This window comes from Vulpes vulpes, chromosome 5 (genome assembly GCF_048418805.1).
Source record: "Vulpes vulpes isolate BD-2025 chromosome 5, VulVul3, whole genome shotgun sequence".
Lineage (NCBI taxonomy): Eukaryota > Metazoa > Chordata > Mammalia > Carnivora > Canidae > Vulpes > Vulpes vulpes.
This window is the reverse complement of record NC_132784.1, coordinates 106,138,798-106,164,968: the sequence shown is the minus strand read 5'-3', so window position 1 is coordinate 106,164,968 and position 26,171 is coordinate 106,138,798. Positions and strand designations below refer to the sequence as shown.

The 26,171-nt window shown below is 39.5% G+C and overlaps 2 protein-coding genes across 2 annotated transcripts in view; one reads left to right on the top strand and one right to left on the bottom strand.

Moving 5' to 3' along the window:
* Positions 1-20,746, bottom strand: part of IARS2 (isoleucyl-tRNA synthetase 2, mitochondrial) — a 61,269-nt gene extending 40,523 nt beyond the window's left edge. The window contains exons 1-7 of the mRNA XM_025991301.2: positions 20,324-20,746; positions 18,791-18,913; positions 1,565-1,724; positions 581-729; positions 450-499; positions 259-368; positions 86-176 (exon numbers count right to left, since the gene is read on the bottom strand). Coding sequence (XP_025847086.2) covers positions 86-176; positions 259-368; positions 450-499; positions 581-729; positions 1,565-1,724; positions 18,791-18,913; positions 20,324-20,575 — 935 coding nt within the window. The 5' untranslated portion in view covers positions 20,576-20,746. The remainder of the gene's footprint in view (positions 1-85; positions 177-258; positions 369-449; positions 500-580; positions 730-1,564; positions 1,725-18,790; positions 18,914-20,323) is intronic.
* Positions 20,747-25,275: 4,529 nt separating this feature from the next.
* LOC112914577 (protein kish-A-like) lies at positions 25,276-25,530 on the top strand. The gene has a single exon (XM_025991677.1). It carries the CDS (start codon positions 25,276-25,278, stop codon positions 25,528-25,530), a length of 255 nt encoding a protein of 84 aa, XP_025847462.1.
* Positions 25,531-26,171: the final 641 nt, after the last annotated feature.

Sequence of the window (26,171 nt, the reverse complement as noted above, 5' to 3'; positions counted from 1 at the left end):
ATAAGATGAAATAAATGCAAAATACTGCTATTGATGGAATCAATCCTATTTGTGGATAAAATGAAAAATATAGTAATATACTTACTTTGAGTCCGGCATATAACAAACAGCTTGATTGGCTGGAATTGTCCAAGCCTGGGTGGTCCAAACTAAAAAACTAACAGGAGATGACCCATCTGTGAAAATAAAATTTCAAATACACTAGCAAATGTTACAATTCTGTAACTTTAATAAACTCAAACAGTGAATAAATCTTACCTATGAGAGATACCAACTTGGGAGAAGGTTTCAGGAGAGGGAATTTTACATATATTGAGCGACTGACATGTTCAGGATTATACTCAAGTTCTGCTTCAGCCAATGCAGTCCTAAGATTTAAGAATATTAGATGTAAGTATTTGAGGGACTCACAAAATTCTCCACTTTAACTACCAAAAACACATACATACCTTGATGAGGGAGACCAAAACACCGGTTTGTAAGATCGATAAACCAAGCCCTATAAAGACAAATATATTACATGAAAGCTGGAATTTTATAACACATAACATACTCAAAGGGAAAAAAAATACTTCATCACCTTCTCATACATTTGGTAGAAAATTCTCAACTGTTTGGCCTCATATTTTCCATCAAATGTATAGTAGCAATTATTCCAATCTGCCATTACTCCCCAACGAATAAAAGCTGATCTCTGTTTCTTAATTGCTGCTTCAGCAAATAATCTAGCTAAAAAAAATTAAGAAAGAAAAGCATTTGAAAAACAATAAATTGAAACTCTTAAACATGGTTTAGAATGTAGGCCTCTAAATGGAGGTATTATACACAACGTATACTATAAAATGTATTTAATAGAAAAATTATTCTAAAGGTTAAAGGTGTTCAGAAGATAACTAAAACAAATTCTAAAATTAATTAGAATTTCAAAAATATTTTCCAGACTTAATAACCTTACATTTAGAAAAAAATAACTGGAAAAATTATTCTTCATGCTTCTTAATCTGAGAAAAGATAAAAGAATGATTCTTATTTCATTACACACAGAAAAAGTAATCAGTACATCTAGGTTAAGCCAATAATAAGATGTTTTACAGTGAAGCAAAAAATCTTCACAATAATATCTAAATATACAGTAGTTTAAGAACAGAAGATTCCTCTCTGACCCAATCTAATAAAGGATCAAATGAGATTAATTTTAAAAATATATCTGTATGCTAGAACTGATTTAGTCTAGCATTTGAAATAGGTCAACAAGCTCCAGCCAGAAAAGTAAATAAAAACAGTGAGCACGGTCATAATTTCACAAAATATGAAGATCAAAGAACTGAAAAATGGACTTGCAAATGCTCACAAATCTTTCCTTCAGTCTCTGAACACAAATTCTCACAAAAGTCAATTGAACAAGATCTGCGTTTTCCGTGACAAAAATGGGTTTCTAACAGATCCCATTATAGCCAAAAAACAAAAACAAAAAACAACAGAAAGTCTCTTTGAGTAAGCCCTGACTTTTCCAAGGAACCAGCATTTAAAAATAATCATTCCCAAACAGAAACAGATTATTTACCTTTCTTTCTAATTTCCACAGCTGACAGATTCTGAGCTTTTCCACCAAGTTCTGATAATACTTTTATTTCAATGGGTAATCCATGACAATCCCAGCCTGGCACAAAATGTATTTTGGAACCTCTCATCATATGGTACCGATTGGCTATATCCTTCAAAATCTGTGAAAATAATTATCATTTATATACTAAATGTGTAACCTAGTTATATTCCTTTTTAAAACATTTTTTTAATTTAAATTCAAATGTAGTTAACACACAGTGTATATTATTAGTTTCAGGGGTAGAATTTAGTGATTCATCAGTTGCATATAACACCCAGTGTTCATTACATCGCATGCCCTCCTTAATGCCCACCACCCAGTTATCCTATTCCTCCCACCGACCTCCCTCCAGCAATCCTGTTTCTTTTTTTTTTCTTTTTTTTTTATGATAGTCACACAGAGAGAGAGAGAGAGGCAGAGACACAGGCAGAGGGAGAAGCAGGCTCCATGCACCGGGAGCCCGATGTGGGATTCGATCCCGGGTCTCCAGGATTGCGCCCTGGGCCAAAGACAGGCGCTAAACCGCTGCGCCACCCAGGGATCCCAATCCTGTTTCTTATAGTTAAGAGTCTCTTACGGTTTGCACCAGTTATATTCATCATTGTAAAACACTGAGAAAGCTCAATTTTAAAGGGATTTAATAAACAAAATAATCTATTCAATTTATTAACTCATGTTCTACAGAAACACAAAAGTAACACGTATTTGAAGTTTTAAAATGCCATTAACTCCAGAAAACAAATCAAAGATTTCAAAGTGAAAAATACTATGTCTAGAATTACCAATTTGTTCGTAAAGTTGGAATATGCAGAAGAGCAGTCTATACTGCTTTTTTAAGAAAAAATTTTGACCTCTTAAAAACTACAGTAGGGCAGCCCTGGTAGGTGGCTCAGCAGTTTAGCACTGCCTTCAGCCCAGGGTGTGATCCTGGAGACCTGGGATCGAGTCCTACATCGGGCTCCCTGCATGGAACCTGCTTCTCCCTCTGCCTGTGTCTCTGCCTCTCTCTCTCTCTCTCTCTCTCTCTCTCTCATGAATAAATAAAAATCTTAAAAAAAAAAAAAAAGAACTAGACAGTAAAAATAAGTCATTTATAAATTTGCTTTACTCTAATTAAAAATATTAACATGAATAACTCAATATTATTTACTTTCAGCTAAGAAATAGAATATAATCAACGCAAAACTCATAATGTATTTAGAGTATGGAATATCACAGTTAACTCTATCACTGACAAACTCTTCTTCACTAGGTATAGTTCTATAACCACTTTCCCTTCCTAGTTCATTTTAGATACTAGAGGGGAGCAGAGCCTTTTTAAAATATATTATCATTATAAAATGGAAGATCAAAAGCAAAGGATCAATTTGGCTCCAAGCTCAATTTCCTTCTTCCCAAAATGAAACAATGCAATAGTCCAGAAAATTATTTCCTCCTTTCCATATCCATCAAAATTAGGAAAGATATTAGATATTCTTCCCACAGCTTCCCCCAATTAAAATTCTAACTTTTGAACTTACCAAACAGTAGGAGGAAGCCCTGTGGCCTGGGTAGTAATCACAAGACATAAAAAATGTATCTAATTATATATACTTAAGATATGTACACTTTCAGTAGGTATATTATTGAAATCAATCAATACACAAATAACCTCCATCCCATTTATTCTTATTTGAAATTATTCTCTCTGGTTTATCTATCCCTTCCCAGTAAAATAGAAACTCCTTGAAATCTCATATGTCTTCTTCACCAGTAAATCCCCTGCATTTAGAATGGTATCTGGCTTGTTTAAAAATATCTGTGGAAGAAATGAATGTCTACATACATGCTCTAGACTGTAATACTTTATATAGTAGCCCGTAGCTATCAGTTGGCTACTGAGCAACTGAAAACATGGCTAGTCCAAATTGAAATGCACCATAAATGTAAAATATATACCAGATTTCAAATACTGTGTACAAAAAAAAATAGAATGTGAAATATCTCAAAAAAAGTTTCACAGTGGCTATAAATTAAAATGGTAGCTTAGATATGCTGAGTTAAATATAGTGTTAAAAATAAGGCTCATCTGTTTCTTCTGACATTTTTTATGCAGCTACTAAAAAAATTTTAACTTACGTGGCTTACATTTGTAGCCTGCATTATTTCTACTGAACAGTGTTGCTTTTGGCCGTATTAGCAGAATGAAATCATTTCAGCTAATAATGAATGTCCCTATAGGGAAGGTTATATGTGAAGCCCGTGTAAAAGGAACAGCAGGGATGCAAACACATGTTTTACCAGTCCTCTCCAAACAAGTTCCTCCATATGTTTAAGAACCACTGGTTTCTTTTATTCATGATAATCCTCTGTCCTCATTTCTTTTTCCTAGCACAATACTCATGTATTCCTTTGTTTCACAGACGTATTTCTGAATGCCTACTATATGCCAAAAATTATTGTAAAAACTTAGAGTATGGCAGTAAACAGGAGAGACAAGGTCCTTCGAATGAAGACAGAAAATAAACATATTCATTCACTACGAAGAAAAAAGAAAGGCTGAAAGTTTGAAAATAGCATGTGAGCTGGTTGTGGTGGCAGGGCTATTGTAGAGGAAGATCAGTAACGCCTATGAGACGAAGTCTGAACAGAGACATGAAGGAAATGAGAAAATGTACCATTTAAATGAATACGTGGGAAATGCATTCCAAAAAAAAAAAAAGGAAATGCATTCCAAGGGAGGTAAGCAAGCAAGACTACTTATGGTGTCTCTGAGGAAAAACAAAAACTGTTCCTCCTCTAGTTCCAAAGAGCCCAAAATCTTCAACAGAGCCTCCAACTATACACATGAGAGGCAGATTTGTATAGTGCCTCAGTTTTTAGAGAAAACTCCTCTCTCCTCAATCCATATGGAGCTCACTCCCCTCCACTCCAGCTACAAGGGTGGACACATGATCCACTGTGGCCTTCAGCATATTCTATCCCCAAGTCCAAAATGATTGATTCAGGGACAGACCTGTGACTCAAATCAGGACAAAGAGATTCAATCCAGGACTTTTGTAAAAATTGCTGGAAAAGAGAAGATAGAAAAATATAAGCCTGTAAATGTTAAGAAATGTGCGGGGTGGGAATGAGGGTATGGGGAGAATCAAAAGAGGAACCATGTTTAAGAGTGAAAAATGGAGAAAAACCAACTCTAATAATATCTGAGTCCCTGGATCCAGCCATGAAAGGAGCTGAAACTATCTCTAGACTTTAACAGTTAATACTGGGACACCTGGGTGGCTCAGCAGTTGAGCACCTGCCTTTGGCCCAGAGGGTGATCCCGGAGTCTCGGGATCGAGTCCTACATCAGGCTTCCTGCATGGAGCCTGCTTCTTTCTCTGCGTCTCTCTCTCTGCCTCTCTCTCTCTCTCTGTCCCTTTGTGTGTGTCTCTCATGAATAAATAAATAAAATCTTTAAAAAAGAACAGTTAATATTAAAGCCGATAAATTTCCATTTTTGCTTAATTTATTCAAGAGTTGCCTTTCTATCCCTAGCAAACAAAAGAATCTGGAACAATAGAGTTTTCTTTTTTATTTTTGTTATAATAAATTATTTTATTGGGTAGATTAAAAACAAGAAACTAGATTTTTTCGAATTAAAATGTCTTAATTCTTTGAACACATGCAGCAGAAAGTTCCAAAAGACAAATGGATAAGTCAGACTTAAATAATATAAAATGGAGAAAACAATCTAAAAGGAGTAATTTTAAAGCAAAGATAATACCTCTTGAAGGTTATCTATGATAAGTAACAAGAATGTATTAAAACAGACAAGACTGGGCAGCCCGGGTGGCTCAGCGGCTCAGCGGCCTTCAGCCCAGGTTGGGATCCTGGAGACCCAGGATCAAGTCCCACATCAGGCTCCCTGCATGAAGCCTGCTTCTCCCTCTGCCTGTGTCTCTGCCTCTCTTTCTCTCTCTCTCGGTCTCTTCTCTCTCTCTGGTCTCTCATGAATAAATAAATAAAATCTTTAAAAAAATAAAAAAAAAAAATAAAACAGACAAGACTGGTCCAGACACCTATTTTGTTTTATTCATCAGAATAGATAATGCTGCATTATATTCCTATCTGGTAGAGCAATGTGTTCCTTGCCTTTCTTTAAATTTTGACTATTCAATCACATTTACTTTCCAGATTTACTGTTTAACCATTAAGTACATTAAATTTTTTTTAAATTTTCTTTGTTGTTTGTGACTATAAAAGTTCTCCCCCCCACCAAAAAAAAAGAGTAACACAGGATATTTGCTTTAAAAAAAAATACAAATGTTATAGTAATAACAAATATTGGGTTTAAATTTTTTTTCCAAAATTAGATCCTAATATAATACTGTTTTAAAATTTGTTTTTCTTCCTTCAGTTAATAATATTTGGACATCTTTCATGTCAGTACAGATATATCTACCTAATTCCTTTTAAGATTCCATAGTACTTCATCACCAAAATTTATTTTATCAAGTCCCATTAAGGACATCCAGTATACACTACCAGTGTAAATTACGCCTAACTGCTCTACTCCAGTTAAGCAGCCAGCCCTTCAATCAAAAGCTAAAGAGCCTAGATTTCCACCTTTGTAAATCTGTCACAAGGCATTTTTAAGCCCTCCTCTCCAGCCAAGACGTTGTTAAAGAAAATCAAGTAGCAAGTGGGGACTACATCCCTGTAGCTGGCAATGAGACCCCATCTACGGTGTCAGTGGACACCATGTAAGGAGCCTGGACCCCCCACCCAGCAGCAATGAGGCACCCCTTCCCATTTCCACTGGGGTACTCAGAGGAGGCTTAATGCAGAGTTGGGATGTTCACCACTGCTCGGTGGTAACAAGGCTACCTCTTCTTGCCCTGGTATCACTAGAGGTCATGCAGAAAGCAGTTACATGGCACACTAGCACTTTATAGTTGGGCAGTGACCGTGGAGGCTTAGGGGGAAGTAGAATTCCTATCCTGCTGAGAAGTAAAAAAGGAGCTCCCCTTCTTAGTCTTAAAAGAGGTTGAGTAGAGAATCTGGATTTCTGACCCCACCTGACAGTAGCCAGACAGTGCTCACATTCCTCTACTGGAAAGGTGTCAGTGAATAAAAGCTGCTAAAAATGTTTAAAATTCAGACTCTCAGAAAATACAAAATGTCAAGGTTTCAATAAAAATTCACTCACCATACCAACAGTAACTATCTAAAACTGAATGAAAAAAAAGATAGTAGATAACCAACACTAAGATAACAGATGTTAGAATAATCTGAAAAAGATTTTAAAGCAACCATGATAAAAATGGTTAAACAGTTGTGAACATAATTGAAAAATATGAAAAAATAAAAAGCCTCAAAGAATTTGTTGAAAGAGAAAAAATAAATGGTATTTTTTAAATTGAGGTTTAACTGGAACATCAACTGTAAATTTTATACGTGAAAATAACTTTAAAAGTGAAGCAATAACTGAAATAGAAACTCAATGGATGGGACACCTGGGTGGCTCAGTGGTTGAGCGTCTGCCTTCAGCTTAGTGCGTGTTCCTGCAGTCCCAGAATCGGGTCCCATATCGGGCTCCTTGCATGGAGCCTGCTTCTCCCTCTGTCTCTGCTTCTCTTTCTCTGTGTCTCTCATGAATAAATAAATAAAATCTTTAAAAAAAAATAAACAAAAGAAGAAAAAAGAAGAAAAAGAAGAAAAAAGAAATGCAATGGATAGGCTTGCATATTGAATGGAGGAGACAAAGATAAAAACCACTAAACTTGGGGATCCCTGGGTGGCTCAGGGGTTTCGCGCCTGCCTTTGGCCCAGGGCGCGATCCTGGAGTCCCGGGATCGAGTCCCGTGTAGGGCTCCTAGCATGGAGCCTGTTTCTCCTTCTGCCTGTCTCTCTCTCTCTCTATCATAAATAAATAAAAATAAATCTTTAAAAAACAAAAAAAACAAAAAAACCACTAAACTAAAAAAAAAAAAAAACCACTAAACTTCACAACTGAATGATAAGTTACTCAATCTAAAAAGCAAAGAGGAGAAAAGACGGGGGAAAAAAATGAAAATCAAGGAGTTGTGGGACTATCACAAAAGATCAAACACTGGTGTCACTGCTGTCCTGAAAGGAGACTTTAGTTAGAAATGAAAAAGTAACGGCCAGAAACAACACAAACTGGTTGAAGATATATGCCTACAAATTCAAGAAGCTAAATGATGTCCAACATGACAAATCCAAAGAAATCCACACCAAGAGACACTATCATTAAACTTTTGAAAATGAAAACATCTTAAGAGACATTAGAGAGTGGGGCACCTGGCTGGCTCAGCTAGAAAAGCATGGGATTCTTGATCTTAGGGGTGTGAGTTCCAACTCCATGTGTGGTGTAGAGATTACTTTAAGTGAATAAGACTTAAAAAAAAAAGAGAGAGAGAGAAATGACACCTTGTTTACACTTGAAAAATAATTTGAATTACAGTAGAGTTTTCATCAGAAAATATGGAGGCCAGAAGCAAGCAGTACAATATTTTTCAAGTGCTGGAAAAAAAAAACAAAAACGGTCAATCCAAAATCCTAAGTGTAGCAAAAATATACTTCAAGGATAAAAGGAAAATCAAGACATTATCAGATGCAGGAAAACAAAGATGATCTTTGACCAGCAGACCTGCCCTAAGGAAAAACTACAGGAAACTCTCTAAATAGAAGGAAAACAATAAAGGAATGTGGAAACACAAAGAAGTAAGAAAGGATATGATAGAAATACGAGTAAATATCTTAATCTGTTTACTCAAATCTTCAACTTATGTTTCACAGGTGAAAAAATAACTATCAAACACTACCTTATGGAGACAGAAACATATGTATAGAAATATACATAAGACATGTTATAAATATGGGAGGGTAAAGGGATGGAAAGGCAAATACACTTCTAAATAACTCATGGACCAAAAAAGAATTCTCAAGAGAAATCGCAAAATACTATGAACTGAATAAAAATACAAACTAAATACATGTCAAAATTTGTGGAACACAACCTACAGAAGTGCTGACAAAAATTTATAGCAATAAAATGCATATACTAGAAAAGACAGAAAATCTGATCAAAAATGTAAAATCTCACCTCAAGAAACTACAAAAAGAACAAATGAACCCAAAGCAAGCAGAAACAAAGAAATAATATTAAAAAAAATAGTGTCAATGTAATTAAAAACAATAAAAGAGAAAATTCAATGAGACAGAGTCTGACCTTAAGAATGACAGTGCAAGGAACTATATGGACAAACTTCCTAGTAAAACTGGGGAAGTAAATTTAATTTTTTTTTTTTTTAAAGATGCTCAACCACTGAGCCATTTAAGTGCCCTTCAGCTAGTTTATCTCTCTTTTTTTTTTTTTTTTTTTTTTTTAGATTTTATTTATTCATGAGAGACACAAAGAGAGAGACAGAGACACAGGCAGAGGGAAAGGTAGGCTCCTGGGACTCTGAGATCATGCCTGGAGTCAAAGGCAGATGCTCAACCACTGAGCCACCCAGGCATTCCTGGAGAAATAATTTTAAAACCCAATCTTTAAAGCTCCTGGATATATGGCCCATCATACAGATGAAGAAACATCTATATAACAAAAATTCTACAAAAATTTGTCCGAGAAGTGAGAGTCCTTGGCATTTGACTCAAGGCCATTCTTTCTCTTCAGCCTGCCAGTTCCGTGAGGCAGAGAATCAACTTCAGACTGGTGCTGCCAAGAACCCAGGGCTCCTCTTGCTCCAGCTCTCAGCTGGAGGGCTATTTTCCCTAGGAAGGGCAAGCATTTATGTCTGCATTTATGTCTCTGCCCCAGCCACCTGCTGCTGCTGAGGCTAACTTCCAGGCAAGTGCAGTTAAGAGGTAAGGGACTCCCTCCACTCGGCTCCCACTCAAGGAACAGAAACTCTACTTTGGGTACAAGTCTGCTGGGAACACCGGGGCTCCAATCCCACTTGTTCAGGCTCATAAAATGGTGGTTCCACAACAGGAAAGGCAGTTCAAGATCACAGACTGCTGACTCTCCCACAAGTGCTAACTCTAAAGTAGGGGTATCTCTCACAGAGAAGTATACAGTTGTCCCCACTCTCAGCTCCAGAGCCCTGGCTGGGTGATTTTCTCTGAGGAGAGGAACAGGCAGTAAAACCAACAGCTTTTAATCTCTTCCCAGCAACAGAACATAGAGAAATTCAGCCTAAGGGAGCTGTCAAAAAGAGTGGAGGCTGTGGGGAAACACAGCTGGAAGGTTTATAGATTCAAGATGACACAGATTAAAATCTAAGTCAGATAGTTTGCAGAAGAAAACCAGAAGAGACAGCTTGGAGGAGCCCTCCTGGGATCCGAACAAATGTCAAACACTAACACCCCAGGACCTAATATTTTAAAGGATCCCAAATTTGATGGATTAGTCTACAGGACAGTTTATGCCCTGAGGTGTCGTTGAAAACAACAGAGAAAACAGTTGGTAATTTTCAGACAAAACCCATCTATTTTACTCTGAAAATTTCCAACTGTTTTATTAATTTCAATTAAAAGCTGGGCAGGGGGATGGAGTCCAAGAGACTGTTATTCAGATTTATCACAACGTATTATCTAAAATGCCCAGTTTCTAACAAAAAAGTCTACAACACGTGTAAAGAAATATTTCTCATCACCAGCATCCACTGCTGTGCACATACAGGAGGCTAATGTCTGCAGTTACACAACAACATGCCAACAACCGAGGCTCCCGCAGCTGCTTCCCCCTCAGGCCCAGCTCCAACCTGACTACCATCCCTGGCCTGCATTGCTGTGGGTGCCTGTAACTGGCCCCTGCAGTCACATAAATGCATGTTGACAGCCAAGCTCCCCACTGCTTATAGGTCTGGATCTGGCCCTGATTCCTTTCACTGACTTGTGTGCCAGCAGCCTCAATTTTCCATGACCAACCTCCATGACCTTGCATAGGCATGTGGCTAGCCAGAGCAGTCACAGTTGTACACACTAACAGCCAGCGCCCCTGAGCTATTTACCTGAAGGTGATCCTGGACACTGTTCCTGCTTCTGACCATCACCACTGCCTATGTCTGCAGCTGGTCCTTACCACCACATTGGCACCTACAGCCAGCCCCCCACCACAACCAAGTGTGGGCAGATCACTGGCTTAGGCCACCATTACCACCTGCCTTGGTCCCCAGCCAATGGACCTGGAAGCATTGCTGAGGACTCCAAAAGCCCATATATTCATGGTGAACCATCTACAGATCTTACTGATGGTCACACTATTGCTGATGAAGACCCCAGCTGCCTGAGCAAACACAATACTACACCCCCATCCCTAAGCTAGGATGGCCACACACATTCAAACACTGTACCCCACACCACAGCACACTCCAGCATGCTCTCCCATCTATATGTCTTTCCAGAGCCTGGAAGAAGTGATTGTTTCTTCAAATGCATAGTCAACTACACAAGGCTACAGGAATCACAAAGAACCAAGGAAACATGACCCTGTCAGAGGAACTAAGTAATCTTCTAGTAAAACACACATAAACACATACAGAAATGAAAAGCCACAAACTGCCTGACAAACAATTAAAGCCAACTGTCCCATAGATGCTCCAAGAGCAATAAGAGATCAGACATACACAATTTAACAAAATCAGAAAAACAATATAAGAACATAATAAAAAGTTCAATCCAGAGATAGAAAAGAATAAAGAACCAACAATACATTTTGGAGCTGGAGAAGTGTTGAATTCAATGGAGAGCTTCAACAGCCCACAGGAACCATCAGAAGAAAGAATCAGTGAAATCAAAGCTAGATCATTTGAAAATATCCAGCTAAAGGTACAAAAGATACAAGAGTGAAAAGAAATAAAGAAATAACTTTATTTCTTCAGAAATAATTTGAAACCACTGAAAAAAGAAAATCTATGCTTTACGAAAATCCCAGAAGGAAAAGAGAGGGGAAAAAAGAATCAGAAAGTTTATTTAAAGATAAACTAGGGGCACCTGGGTGGTTCAGTGGCTGAGCATCTGCCTTTAGCTCAGGTCATGATCCCAGGGTCCTGGGATCGAGTCCCACATTGGGCTCTCCACAGAGAGCTGGCTTCTCCCTCTGCCTATGTCTCTGCCTTTTTGTGTGTGTCTCTCATGAATAAATAAATAAAATCTTGAAAGAAAGAAAAGAAAGAAAGAAAGAAAGAAAGAGAAAAAGAAGAAAAAGAAAAAGAAAAAGAAAAAGAAAAAAGAAAAGAGGGAGGGAGGGAGGAACTAGCTGAGAACTTCCTAAAACTGGGAAACTGGGGAGATACTTGGATATCCAAATACACTAAGCTCATACATTCCCAAAAAAATGCAACCCAGAGAAATTCTAAAAGACACACTATAATTAAACTGTCAAAAATCAAAGACAAAGTAGGTACCTTGAAAGCTGCAAAAGAAAAAAGCTTATCAATTACCAGAGACTCCCCGCATAAGACTATCAGATTTCTCTGCAGAACCCCAGAACCCCTGCAGGTCAGGACAGAGTGGAATGACATATTAAAATGCTGCAAATAAATTTCCAACTAAGAATACTTTACCTGGCAAAGCTGTCCTTGAGAAATGAAGGAGATGTAAAGACTTTCCTAGACAAACAAATGCTGAGGGAGTTCATCACCCCAGACCTACCACATAAGAAATTCTGAAAGGAGCTCTTCAAGCTGCAACGAAGGGATGCTATTTACTACCAGGAAAACACAAAAATAACTAAGGTGAGTATATAGTCAAATTCAAAATACTCCAACAGTATATTATGTTGGTGTATTTATGCCATACTCTAATGTAAAGACCAAAAGACAGGGGCACCTGAGTGGCTCAGCCTTAACAGTTAAGCATCCAGCTCTTCATTTCGACTCAAATCATGATCTCAGAGTCATAGGATTGAGCACCGCATCAGGCTCGGCACTGGGTGTGGAGTCTGCTTAGGATTCTCTCTCTCTCTCTCCCTCACCACTGATCACATGCTCTTTCTCTCTCCAAAAAAATAAAAATAAATAAATAAAGCCCCAAGGACAGAAGTATTAAATGTAACTAATGTACATTTAATGTAGCTACAATAACTTGTTAGTATACACACAATATAAAAAGATGTAAATTATGACATCAAAACATAAAACAAAATGTGTTGGAAGTAGTAAAAGGATAGAAGTTTTGTATATAATTGAAGTTAAGTTGTTGCAAGCTTAGAAGACTATTGTGTTTTACGTAAGATTCATAGTAATTGATGAGGGAAACAAAGGCAAGAGAAATGAAGCTTAACTTAAAACTCCTGGGACACATGGGTGTCTCAGTCCTTAAACTTCTGACTTTTGCTCAGGGTCCTAGGATCAAGCCCTGCACTGGGTTCTGCACTCAGCAGGGAGCCTACTTTTCCCTCTGCCCCTCTCCCAACTCATGCTTTTTCTCTCTCCCTCTTAACTAAATAAAATCTTTAAATAGTAAATCTCCCTACAGTTTGCAGCCTACTGATAGACCCCTGTATGCAGAGAATGACCTTCTTCAAGGAACTCACGGCTGCCTTAGTGTCTTAATGTTTATGTTTTATTAAAAACTAAAAGTAACCTTACTTTAACAGCAGCTAGCCCCTCAAGGTCCTGAAAGCCTTGCTTCCAAATTCCTTAGAGACTTACACTATCCCTAACCCCCACTAATTAAAAAGTATATAATCAGTTACTTCTCACAACCCCAGTGCAGCTCTTTCTGCCCACGAGTTCTGTCCCCACACTATAATAAAGTCACCTTTCTGTACCAAAAATGTCTCAAGAATTTTCTTAGTCATTCTCCCATGAACTCCAAAATTTCTAAGTTTTATCAATAACAAAGTAAAAGCCTTCAGTAAATGTATAAAAGATATAGATAAGGTAATCAAAACATACCACTATGAAAAAAAATCAATTTACAAAGGAGATAGAAAGGAACAAAAAACAGTAAGTTGGCATTAGTAAGTCCTTGCCTACTAATAATTACTGTAAATATAAATGGGATTACATCACCAATCAATAGATGTAGAGTGACTGAATGGATGAAAAAACAAGACCCTACTGTGCTGCCTATAAGAGACTCCTGTAAGATTTAAGGACACAGATAGGGATCAGGTGAAGGGACAGAAAAAGAGATTCCATACAAATAGAAACCCAAAGAGAACAATATAGCTATACTTATCTTAGAACAGACTTTAAGTCAGACTTTAAATGAGGGATGCCTGGGTGGCTCAAGCAGTTAAGCATCTGTCTTCGGCTCAGGTCATGATCCTAGGTCCTGGGATGAAGCCCCACATCGGGCTCCCTGCTCAGGGGGGAAGTCTGCTTCTTCTCCGGCCCATCCCCCCTCATGTGTGCACACCCTCTCTCTTTTTTCACTCAAAGAAATAAAATCTTAAAAAAAAAAAAACTATAACAAGAGACAAAATTATCATAATGATAAAGGAGTCAATTCATCAGGAGAATATAACAGTCTTAAAAATATGTGCCTCAAACATCAAAGCACCTGATATATTAAGTAACTACTAACAGATCTGAAAAGACAAGAATACATTAATAGTAAAGGACTTCAATATCCCATTTGTCAACAATGAATAGGTCAGTCATACAGACAGAAAATCAGTAGAGACACATTGGACTTGAACTGTACTTTAGACCAAATGGACCTAACATATATACAGAACACTCCATCCACCAGCAGCAGAATATATATTCTTCTCAAGCACACACAGAACAATGGCCAGGATGGACATGGCTACAAAACAAGTCCTTACAATGTGGAAGGATTAGGAACACATCAAGTATCTTTTCATACCACATGGTATAAAACTCGAAATCAGTAATATGAAGAAAACTAGAAAATTCACAAATATGTGGAAAATAATATATTTCTGAAAAACCAATGGGTCAAATAAGAATATCAAAACAAACAAATATGGAAACATAATGTACCAGACCTTATGAAATGGAACAAAAGCAGTTCTGGGAGAGAAGTTTTTCTTTTTAAGATTTTATTTATTTATTCATGAAAGACACAGAGAGAGAGAGGCAGAGACACAGGCAGAGGGAGAAGCAAGCTTCCTGCAAGGAGCCCAATGAGGGACTCGATCCTGGCCCTGAGATCACGCTCCGAGTTGAAGGCAGACGCCCAACCGCTGAGCCACCCAGGTGTCCCATGGTAGGGGCGCTTATAGCAGTTAGTGCCTACCTGAAAAAGGAAGAAAGATCCCAGACTAACTTTACATCCCCATGGAACTAGAAAAGAACAAACTAAGCCCAAGTTTGTAGAAAGAAGAAATAACAAACATTAGAAGAGAAATAAATGAAATAGAGAACAGGAAAACAACAAAACTTAGTATGGATCTTTTGAAAAGATAAACAAAATGACAAACTTTTAGCTAGACTTATCAAGAAAATCTCAAATAAATAAAATTATAAACCAAAGAGGAGATACTCCAACCCATATTTGAAAAATAAAAGAACCATAAGAGACTATTATGAACAATTAGGTGCCAAGAAATTGGATAACCCTGGTAGGCTGGCCTCCCAGGACTGAATTAAGAAAAAACAGAAAATTGGGCAGCCTGGGTAGCTTAGCGATTTAGCGCCGCCTTCAGCCCAGCGTGGGATCCTGGAAACCGGGGACTGTGTCTCATGTCGGGTTCCATGCATGGAGCCTGCTTCTCCCTCTGCCTGTGTCTCTGCCTCTCTGTCTCTCATGAATAAATAAATAAAATCTTTAAAAAGAAAAAACAAAATCTGAAAAGATCAGTAACAAGTAAGGAGACTGAATCAGTAATTAAAAACCTCCCAACAAAAAAAAGTCCAAGACCATATAGCTTCACTCATTCTAACAAATATTTATAAAAGAATGAATGACAAACCTTTTCAAACTCATCCAAAAAACTGAGGAGGTGAGAACACTCCCAAACTCATTATATAAGGTCAACATTTACCATGATACCAAAGTCAGATAAGGACATGACAAGAAAACTATAGTCCAAAATCCTTGATGAATAAAGATGCAGAAGTTCTCAACAAAATGCTATCAAACGGAATTCAACAATACTTTAAAAGGATGATACAGGGGATCCCTGGGTGGCTCAGCGGCTGAGCGCTTGCCTTCAGCCCAGGGCGTGATCCTGGAGACCGGGGATCGAGTCCCACATTGGGCTTCTGCAAGGAGCCTGCTTCTTTCTCTGCCTGTGTCTCTGCACCACCCCCCTCTCTGTGTCTCTCATGAATAAATAAAATCTTTAAAAATAAATAAATAAAAGGATGATACAGCAAAAGCAAATAGGATTTATCCCTGGTATTCAAGGATAGATCAACATACACAAAAAAACTGGTAAAACTAAGTTGACAGAAATCCTATCATTATCTCAATAGAAGCAGAAAAAGCATCTGACAAAATATAACATCCTTCCACAATAAAAACTCTCAACAGAGTGGATTTAAAAGGAATGTACCTCAACATAATAAAGACCACATATGATAAGCCCACAGATACCATTATACTCAACAGTGAAAAGTTGAGGGACACCTAAGTGGCTCAGTGGTTGAGTGTCTGCCTTTGACTCAGGTCATGATCCCGGGGTCCTGAGGTCGAGTCCTGCAACTGGCTTCCTGCAGGGAGCCCGCTTCTCCCTCTGCCTATGTCTCTGCCTCTCTCTCTGTGTCTCTCATGAATAAATAAATAAAATATTATTTTTTAAAAAGTGAAAAGTTGAAAGCTTTTCCTCGAAGATTATGAATAATAATACACTCTCATCACTCCTATTCAACATAGTACTGGAGGTCCTGCCAGAGAAATAGACAAGTAAAAGGAATAAAAGCATCCAAAATAAAAGCAGCAGTAAAATGATGTTAACTAATTGTGGTATTCATTAAATGATATATACATATATTATTATGTTGTACACCTTAGACTAATACAATGTTATACGTCACTTAGGTCTCAATAAAATGGGAGGGGGCTAAAATTAGTTCTCTCAAAAAATTGCATACTGGTGCTATTTATTATCCACCTCACATAACCTAGTACCTGCTAGTACTCTCAAAATGGTGTTTAAAAATCACTTCCTCAGGGAGAATTTCTCTGATACTGAAGTAAAAAAAAAAAATAGGTGGCTCAGGAGGTTGAGCATCTGCTTTTGGCTCAGGGTGTGATCCCAGGGTCTCAGGATCGAGTCCTGCATGGGGCTTCCTACAAGAAGCCTGCTTCCCCCTCTGCCTGTGTCTCTGCCTCTCTCTCTCTCTGTGTCTCGAATAAATAATTTTTAAAAAATCATCCTAAAATGTATATAGAAAAGCAAAGAAACTGACACTGCTAAAGCAATTTTGAAAATAAAATGGAAGAAAGAGACTACCCAATTTCAAGATTTATTCTGTAGCTACGGTCACCAACACTGTGGTACTGGCAGGACAAATAGATTAACAGAACAGAATAGAGAATCCAGAAATAGAGCCATATATATTTGCCCAACTAATTTTTGACATTAGTACCAAGGTAACTCATTTGGGAAAAAGCCTTGCCAATAAATGGTGCTAGACATCCACAGGAAAAAAAAAAATAACCCTCAGTGTAAGACTCACACCTTATAAAAAAAGTTAACTCAAAATGTATCATGGATTTAAATGTAAAAGTTGTAGAAAAAATACAGGAGAAAATCTTTAGGTTTGAAGGCTTGACAGAGTTCTTAGACATGACACTACATGCATGATTCATAAAGGAAAAACTGATAAGCTGGACTTCATCAAAATTAACTTTTAGGAACACCTGGCTGGCTCAGTCAGAAGAGCATGCGGCTCTTCAGAGTTTGAGGTCATGAGTTTGAGCCCCACGCTAGGGATAGAGATTATTTAAAAAAAAAGAAAAAAGAAAAATTTGAGGCACCTGGGGGGCTCAGTTGGTTAAGTTTCTGGGTTCAGGTCAGGTCATGATCCCGCGGTCCTGGGATCCAGCCCCGAGTCCAAACTCCCTGCTCAGCAAGGAGTCTGCTTCTCCCTCCCTCTGCCAGCTACTCTCCCTGCTTGGGTACTCTCACTCTGTCAAATAAATAAATCTTAAAAAAAAAAAAAAAAAAAAAAAAGAAGAAGTTAAGGACTTTACCCTTCAACATACTCTGTTAAGAGGATGAAAAGTTAAGTTACAGACTGGAAGAAATAGTTGCAAACCACATATGTGACAAAGGTTTCATACCTAGGCTATATATATAAAGAACTCTCAAAACAGAATAAAAAAAAAACCTCCAATTAGAAAATGGACAAGATCAAGGTGCTGGCTGATTCAGCCCAGCAGTTTCTCGCTCTAACCTCAAGGGGCATGTGGGAGACAGGGAAGTTCTCTGGGGTCTCTCCTGTAAGGGTGTGAATCTCCTGCTAAGGGCTCTGCCCTCATGACTTAATCACCCCCCAAAGGCGCCCCACTCCAAGAACCATTACATTAGAGATTATTAGGCTTATACATATAAATTTAGGGGGCAAATATTCAGTCTACAGCAACTATCTAACATTTATAGATTTTACTTATTTGTCTTATTACGTCTTTCCTGATCAGAGATAAGCTCCATAAAGACAAAAACACATCGCTGTTTTGTTCAATGCAATTCTGAGTCTAGAAAAATGCCTGGCACATAATAGGTGCTTGATAATTATTTACTGACTAAAATATTAACTGGCATAATAATAAGCCCAAAGCAAATACCAGTGATGTTATTTTTCACAAAGCATTAAGTGCAGCCCAGGTGGCTCAGCGGTTTAGCACTGCCTTCAGCCCAAGGCATGATCCTGGAGTCCCAGATGGAGTCCCATGTTGGGCTCCCTGCAGGAAGCCTCCTTTCCCTCTGCCTCTGTGTGTGTCTGTCTCATGAATAAATAAATAAAATCTTTTAAAAAAACCAACTGTTTATTGCTGCTTTCTATTAAGATATTTTAATTTTGGGCCGCCTGGGGAGGCTCAGTTGGTTGAGCATCTGACTCTTGACCTCAGCTTAGGTCTTATCTCAGGGCTGTGAGTTCAAGCCCCTCACTGGGCTCCACATTGGGCATGGAGCCTACTCAAAGACATCTAGTTTTACCTATCAATGCAAGTTAACGTAACTGTCGTAAAATCAGGATATACATTTTTTTTGTAACATATACTTAAACAAAGGTTTTCCCCTCAGGCCTTGTAAGTACAATTTACCTTATTTAAAGCATGTCCAACATGTGGGTCACCATTTGCATAAGGAGGTCCATCATGAAGACAAAATTCTGTTTTTACTTTTCTTTCTCTTTGCCATGAATAAAGTTCTGAAAATCCACATTTCTGTGTAAAAAGAACCACAATGTCTGAACGTCAACCAAATACATACCCCCCTGAATCTTACCATAAATAACCAGCGTTTGCTTATTATCTCATAACAACGTATTCAACTCTAAAGCCCAATACACATCTGAGTCCTCATTATTCAAAACTTTTTGATAGTTTCCCCACAGGCTCCACATTGAAGTGTAAGCTCTTTACATGGTAAACAGGACCCCACAGAGGTCAGTACCACCGAATCTTGGCCCGTCTCTCAGCGCTCCCCACCCTCCACTCCTTGGTGGACACAAGTGGACTGGCCTATAGACTGAACCCCAGTCCCCTCTCCCCAACTCTTATTCTTGCTTTCCTGTGGCCTCGGCACTTGCTACCCTCCAAATCCCAACACCCCTCACTGGCAGCCCTACCCCCCTTCTCTCACCTACTGTGTACCCCTGGCCCCTTCACTTTGCCCTTTATGGGCTTGTTCCTTTACTTGAGAAAAAAAATGTTAATGATGAATGTTCATGATTCGCAGAGCTGGTGTGAAAATTACATGAGAAAACATCTGAAATTATTACCGTTTCTGGCATATCCGTGGTACTGAGTAAAACTCTTTTTAAAAGTAGATGGCCAAAACAGGTTTATGAGTCAAGAACTCTGATAAATGCCCTAAGACTATCCAGGCTAAGCAAAGTTGCTTAACCAACATAAGCCGAATTATCGGGGAATATCGGGGATCCTAAAGACTCCAGAATCAGAGAAAGTAACACGTGAGTCTACCCTCAGGAAGTTGTCTAGGTACAGGAGGCAGATGCACATCTCAGGAAGGGGCCTCTGAGGACGTTAAGTTCAGCTACTCTCTTCTGCAAAAAAAAAAGTCAGAATTCCCACTAGGCGCCCGGTGACACCATGAAAATCACTTTCAACTTGCCCACGGGACCGAATTTTTATTTGTATGTGTCCAATGTTAATTTGCTTTCCACAAGCCACTTGGAAAAGTGTCCAAATTCAACTCGGTTTTTTGCCTTTAAAAAGGTGGTGAGGTTTTAAAAATGGTGTAATCTGCAAAAACAAATTACAAAAAGAATTATGCATGCACCTTATGCAAGCATTTGTCATATTCAAGGTCCAAAACTATAATTAAAGTGCTCTGAAGATTAAAAAAATAAAAATAAATAAAAAAGGTGGGGGGTACTTCTATTCAGTGCTGTGCTGCTATGGGAGCATCCCCCCCCCCCCGCCCCCTCAATAACAAATACTCTGCTCTGGGACCCGCCACCTCGGACAGGGGCTGCCCAGAGGTTTTCAAGTACGAGAGCCCGAGGGCGCCCCTGCTTGCACCGGTCGGGTCACCGAGCCCGAGGCCCCGTCCCACCCTCCGGGGTGCCGCCCGCCTCCCTCCGCGCGGCCGGGCCGGGCCTCCCTGCCCACCTGCTGGATCTCCAGCTCCGTGTCGGGCTGCTGGCGGCCCAGCAGCTTCATGGGGAAGCTGGTCTGCGGCAGCAGCACCGTGTCCCGATACCGGCCATTACTCGAGCTCTGCGGCTGGTTACTGGCGCCGCTGACCGACCGCGCCGTCCCTCGCCCCCGCGGGTGGCAGCGAAGGCGGGGCCGCACCCAAAAATTCCGGGCGGCGGCCAGAGCCGCTGCCCCCGGGCCGCGCGGATACAGCCCCCAACGCATGGCGGGCCAACCCCGGCCGCCCGGTGAGCGCCAGGTCCTCCGCCGGGGGAAGGGGGCGGTCAGACCGGCCGAGGCTCCGGGGAACCGGGACCCCAAAGCACCTCCACGAGCTCTGCCGGAGTGCGCACGCGCGCGGGGCACGGAAGGGGCGGGAAGCAGGGCCTTCCCAGAGACCGCGGGAACGCGGCCACCGCGGGGCTTGGCTGCAACCAGGGAGGGGCGGGGCTGACTCCGGGGGCGGGGCTGACTTCAAGGGGAGGGGCTGACTCCGGGGGCGGGGCTGACTCCGAGGGGCGGGGCAAATTGCGGCTGGCCTGCCCGGGCTCAGATTTCAATCCCGGAGCCCCGACTGGATTTTTTTTTTTTTTAAGATTTTATTGGATACAAAAAAGAAAAAAAAAGATTTTATTGGATACAGATGCAGTGAAACGCCGGGACACCTGCACCCCGATGTTTCTAGCAGCAATGTTCACAATAGCCAAACTGTGGAAGGAGCCTCGGTGTCCATCGAAAGATGAATGGATAAAGAAGATGTGGTCTATGGATACAATGGGATATTACTCAGCAATTAGAAACGACAAATACCCACCATTTGCTTCCACATGGTTGGAACTGGAGGGTATTATGCTGAGTGAAATAAGTCAATCAGAGAAGGATAAACATTACATGGTCTCATTCATTGGGGGAATATAAAAAATAGTGAAAGGAAATGAAGGCGAAAGGAGAAAAAATGAGTGGGAAATATCAGAAAGGGAGACAGAACATGAGAGACTCCTAACTCTGGGAAATGAACTAGGGGTGGTGGAAAGGGAGGTGGGGGGGGGGTGACTGGGTGACGGGCACTGAGGGGGGCACTTGATGGGATGAGCACTGGGTGTTATGCTATAAGTGGTCAAATTGAACTCCAATAAAAAAATTGTAAAAAAGGATCTTATTCATTTATGCATGAGAGACACAGAGAGAGAGAGAAAGAGGCAGAGACACAGGCAGAGGGAGAAGCAGGCTCCATGCAGGGAGCCCGACGTGGGACTCGATCCCGGGTCCCCAGGATCACACCCTGGGCCGAAGGCGGCGCTAAACTGCTGAGCCACCCAGGCTGCCCCCGATTTTTTTTCTTTTAATATACTTTGGTATATCCAGCGTATATAGTATATAGTAAATATTTAATATATATTTTTAGTAGATCCAAGATATTATCCCTTCAACATGTAATTAATACAAAATTATAAAAAAGATACTGCATTCTTTGTCTTCACCCTGAATCTCTGAAATTCGGCATGCATCTTACACACTAGCATATCTCAGTTTGGTCTAGTAGTTTACCAGGGCTCAACCACAACATGGGCCAATGGCCACCTCAGGGGGCAGCACCTCTTTGGCTGAGCGCAGAGTTTAGAACCAGTATTATAAACCAACCTAATGATGTAGTTTTCAGATCCTTATATCTTTGTCACATCTCACTCTTACAGAGTAAATCAGGTGTAGGACCTGAGCTCTGGTTTCTGACAGAAACCCACTTTTCTATTCCACATTTTGAGAAAGTTTGTGTTAGGCCACTTCTACAAAAAAAAAAAAAAAAGTGAAAATAGCACTCAGTAAAATGAAAGAGGATTTTCACTTTTATGGGAAAAAAAGTGAAAATGACCTTATGCATTTGTTTTGCAGCAAGCCTTTACAGAGGCAGCAGGCATCCCATACAACTAAAGTGGACCTGCCAACCTCCTGCCCTGGCAACTACTCTCAGCATTGCAATATCAGCTATGAGCCCTTTGAACTGTGTCTGTGAGCATCTGTGCTCTACTTCGATTTTTTTGTGTGCATCCATTAGCAAGATGTGTCCTAAGATATCGGGAAAGCTTAAGAAAGGTTATTTTTGGGCATCTGGGAAGGCTAAAAAAAATTTCCATGTAAATTGATGGTAATTGCTTCCTTGCTTTACTCCATTTAGGCTTATGAAAGGTTTCATAGGCACACTCTACCCTCAGATAATGGAGGAAATCTGTATTGGGGTGACCAGGTCATAGTGGTTCACAATTGTTACCATTTCATTGTAAAGTGTACCTCTTTCTAGTTATAAGACACAACATCTAGAAGATTCAGCTTACATAAATAAAAAAACTGACCACTTTTCTACAAAAAGAAAAAGAAAAATTTATATGGAAAAACATACCACAAAGTAAGAAAGCAAGTGGCAAACAGTAAGCATTCAGGATCAGCCTTTCACCAGGCATTGTTCCCAGCTCTTTAGTTCATTTAACCATTAAGCCTCATAAAGTGAGGATATAACATGCCAAAACAATCCTACGTGATGAGGTAGGTATTGTGGTTGATGCCATTTTACAGATACGGAAACCGAAGCACATAGTGTTAAGTACCTTGCCCATGATCACACAACTAAGAAGTGGCAAAGTTGGGATTCAAATCCATGCAGTTGGGTCCCAGTACCCATATGGATAATCAGCATCCTATCTTGCTTCCCCTCACTATACTGTAGAAGAAAACATTTGCAAACACATTGTAAAAATTAATATCCATGGGCGCCTGGGTGGCTCACTTGGTTAAGCATCCAACTCTTGATCTCAGCTCAGGTTTTGATCCAGGATCATTAGTTCAAGCCATGTGTTGGGCTCCATCCTGGGTGTGGAGTCTACTTAAAAAAAAAGTTAATATCCAAAATGTATAAGGAGCTGCTACAAATCAAGAAAATATAAACAACCCAATGGAAAGAAAGTCATAGGCGGGTGCCAGGGTGGCTCAGTGGTTGAGCAGCTGCCTTCAGCTCAGGTCTTGATCCATGAGGTCCTGGGACTGAATCCCACATCAGGCTCCCTGCAGAGTCTGCTTCTCCTATGGCAGAGTCTGCCTATGTCTCTGCCTCTCTCACGAATAAATGAATAAAATCTTTAAAAAAAAGTCATAAGATAAGAAGAGGCAATTCAGAGAGCAATGGAAAAGGCCAATAAACATACTCAAATATACTCAAAGACAGTCACTTGTAGGAGTCATTAAGGACAGTTAAAACAAGATACCATTTCTATTCAACAGAGTAAAGCAAAAATTGAGAAGCTGATAACAAGGACTAGGAGGGTGTATGAAAGTGGCTTCTCTCACCCGGCTGGTGATAATGGAAAATTTGTATTCCTTTTTTGGATGGCAGTTTGGCAAGACCTGTCACCATTTCAAAGGCATTAAGTTTTGACCTGCAGTTCTGCATCTGTGAATCTACTCTGTGAACTTTAGTCTCACAGGAGCACAATAATGAATGAATGCTTAGAGAATCTCTTCTAACCAAGCCTTTCATTAACAACTGCAGAATTCAGCAGTGCTCTGTCTCCCCATAAAACCTAGACTGAGGGTACACTGAGCTCTCAGAACACAAGGCTACTCTCTATGACACCTGCACACTTTTCTCCTGTTGAACTTAGAGTCAGTTATGCTTATCCTTAAACTTCTCACATAATTACTGAATTTTTTTTTTATAATTACTGAATTTAATTATAAAAACTAATGTATGCTTAAAATGGCAAATTTTGTTACATAATTTTTTACCACAATAAATGGCCTACTTTAAGTCTCATTTATTATGAAAATCAAATGAGATTGTATAGGTAAAAGCCTTCCCAAGAACTCAACATAATGGTAGGCATTTGTTGATATTGCTCTCTGATGAGTTTTTTTTTTTATTTTCATAGAAACTATTGTTTGTTTCTAATTATAAATGTTTGGGAGTTACAGAAGAGCACGCAAAAACAAAAATGGTTCATTGACTACTCTCTTCTCAAAACCAATGTTTTTTTTTTCTTTTTAATGCAAAGATAATTGATTTTATGAAAATTAGGGGGAATTCTCTAAAGAGTCCAGCTAAAGACAAGTCTCCAAAACACAAAACAAACTGCTGCCAAATTAAGTGAAGCTAAAACAAGTGTACAGTAGTATGAGAAATCCCATAAAAAATTATAAGTAGTCTGCAGTTAGAATGTGTCTGAACTAGATGGTGCATTATGGCTCTGCATTATCAGGAGAGATAAAGCAAAATTCCGATCCCAGGACGCATGCTCTAAGAAAAGGCCTGGGCAGATAGGATCGTTTGCATTTTTTGTTTCTTTTACACAGTGCTGATGTGGTCATGAGCTACTTCTCTAATTGAAAAATAAAGTAGTATCTTTATTAATATAAATGATACCGTTAACAATACAAAATGACTATTCCTTTTGGTAGGTTTTCTTACCCTGAATTCTACTGTCTAATAATATAATGGGTTTCCTTTCCTAATGAATTGAAGACTTTGTTTTTAAATGGAGTTTAAGCAACTTATTATTGTAACTGATACATTTGCTACTAATTCTGCCCTTATTTGTTATATTATAACCCCCGTATCCTGCTTTTTAGTATTGAAAAAAAAATCGTTGTCTATTCCCTCTGCTGGTCTCATTGTCTATCTACTTCCACACCCGAGCATAAACATAGGGAGGCACAAAAAGCGTGCTCCTTAAATATATGATGAAACCTAAATGAATATACAGGCAAATTTTGGTTTTGCCTGTTTGTTTTTACTTTTGTCAGTGCAACAACAATCTCACTTTGAACAGTGCAATAATAAGTAGGTTTTCTTCTGTGCTACAAAACAGCAAAAACCAAACAGGGAGCGAAAAGGGAGGTGTGTGTGTGCAGGCCTCTTCAGCCCAGGGCCAGACAGGGTGATGTGGCTGGGGCTTCACCAGCCTCACTATGTCTGCCATTGTGCCATTTTCAATTTTCAGAGTCTGTTGACTGTAATCTTGCTGCTTATATGTACCTGTGCTTATATCCGATCCTTGGTACCCAGCCTCCTGGACGGAAATAAACCTGGATTGTTTGGTGTATTTTGGAAGTGCGCCAGAATTGGTGAATGGAAGAGTCCTTATGTCGCAGTGCGCTGCATAGTGATGGCTTTCAGCATCCTCTTCATGCAGTAGCTTGGAAAAGTATCAGAATTGAATTGCCATCAGATTTCAGTATGAAAAAAGGACTTACCTACAGAAAATAATGGAATGCATGGTTAACCCTTTAATCTCTGAACATTGAATGAGATAAATTTCCAGCTGCTCTTCTCCAGTTTTGTTACTGGACCAATGTTCTATATAAATAGGACGTAACCATTTAATACTCAGAGAGTTTAATACGTCTGTAGCAATCAACCTCAGTACTGTAACTACATTCTGCAATGTTATTGTTTTATGTCAGAGACCAGTTCTTTTCTTTTTTTTAATTTTTATTTATTTAAAGATTTTTATTTATTTATTCATGAGAGACAGAGAGAGAGAGGCAGAGACACAGACAGAGGGAGAAGCAGGCTCTTCGCAGGGAGCCCGATGTGGGACTCGATCCCGTAAGTGGTATCACGCCCTGCGCCAAATGCAGGCAGACACTCAACCGCTGAGCCACCCAGGTGTCCCCTTTTTTTTTTTTTTTTTTTAGATACCAGTTCTTAGTGTGGTATCTCCAAGGCGCATAATAGAGAACAAAATTAGCACATTGCTCAAGTTTCTTTCACTGTGATTTGGGAATGATAAATCCTTATAGAATGAGGAAAAACAAAAACCAAAAAAAAACCCCC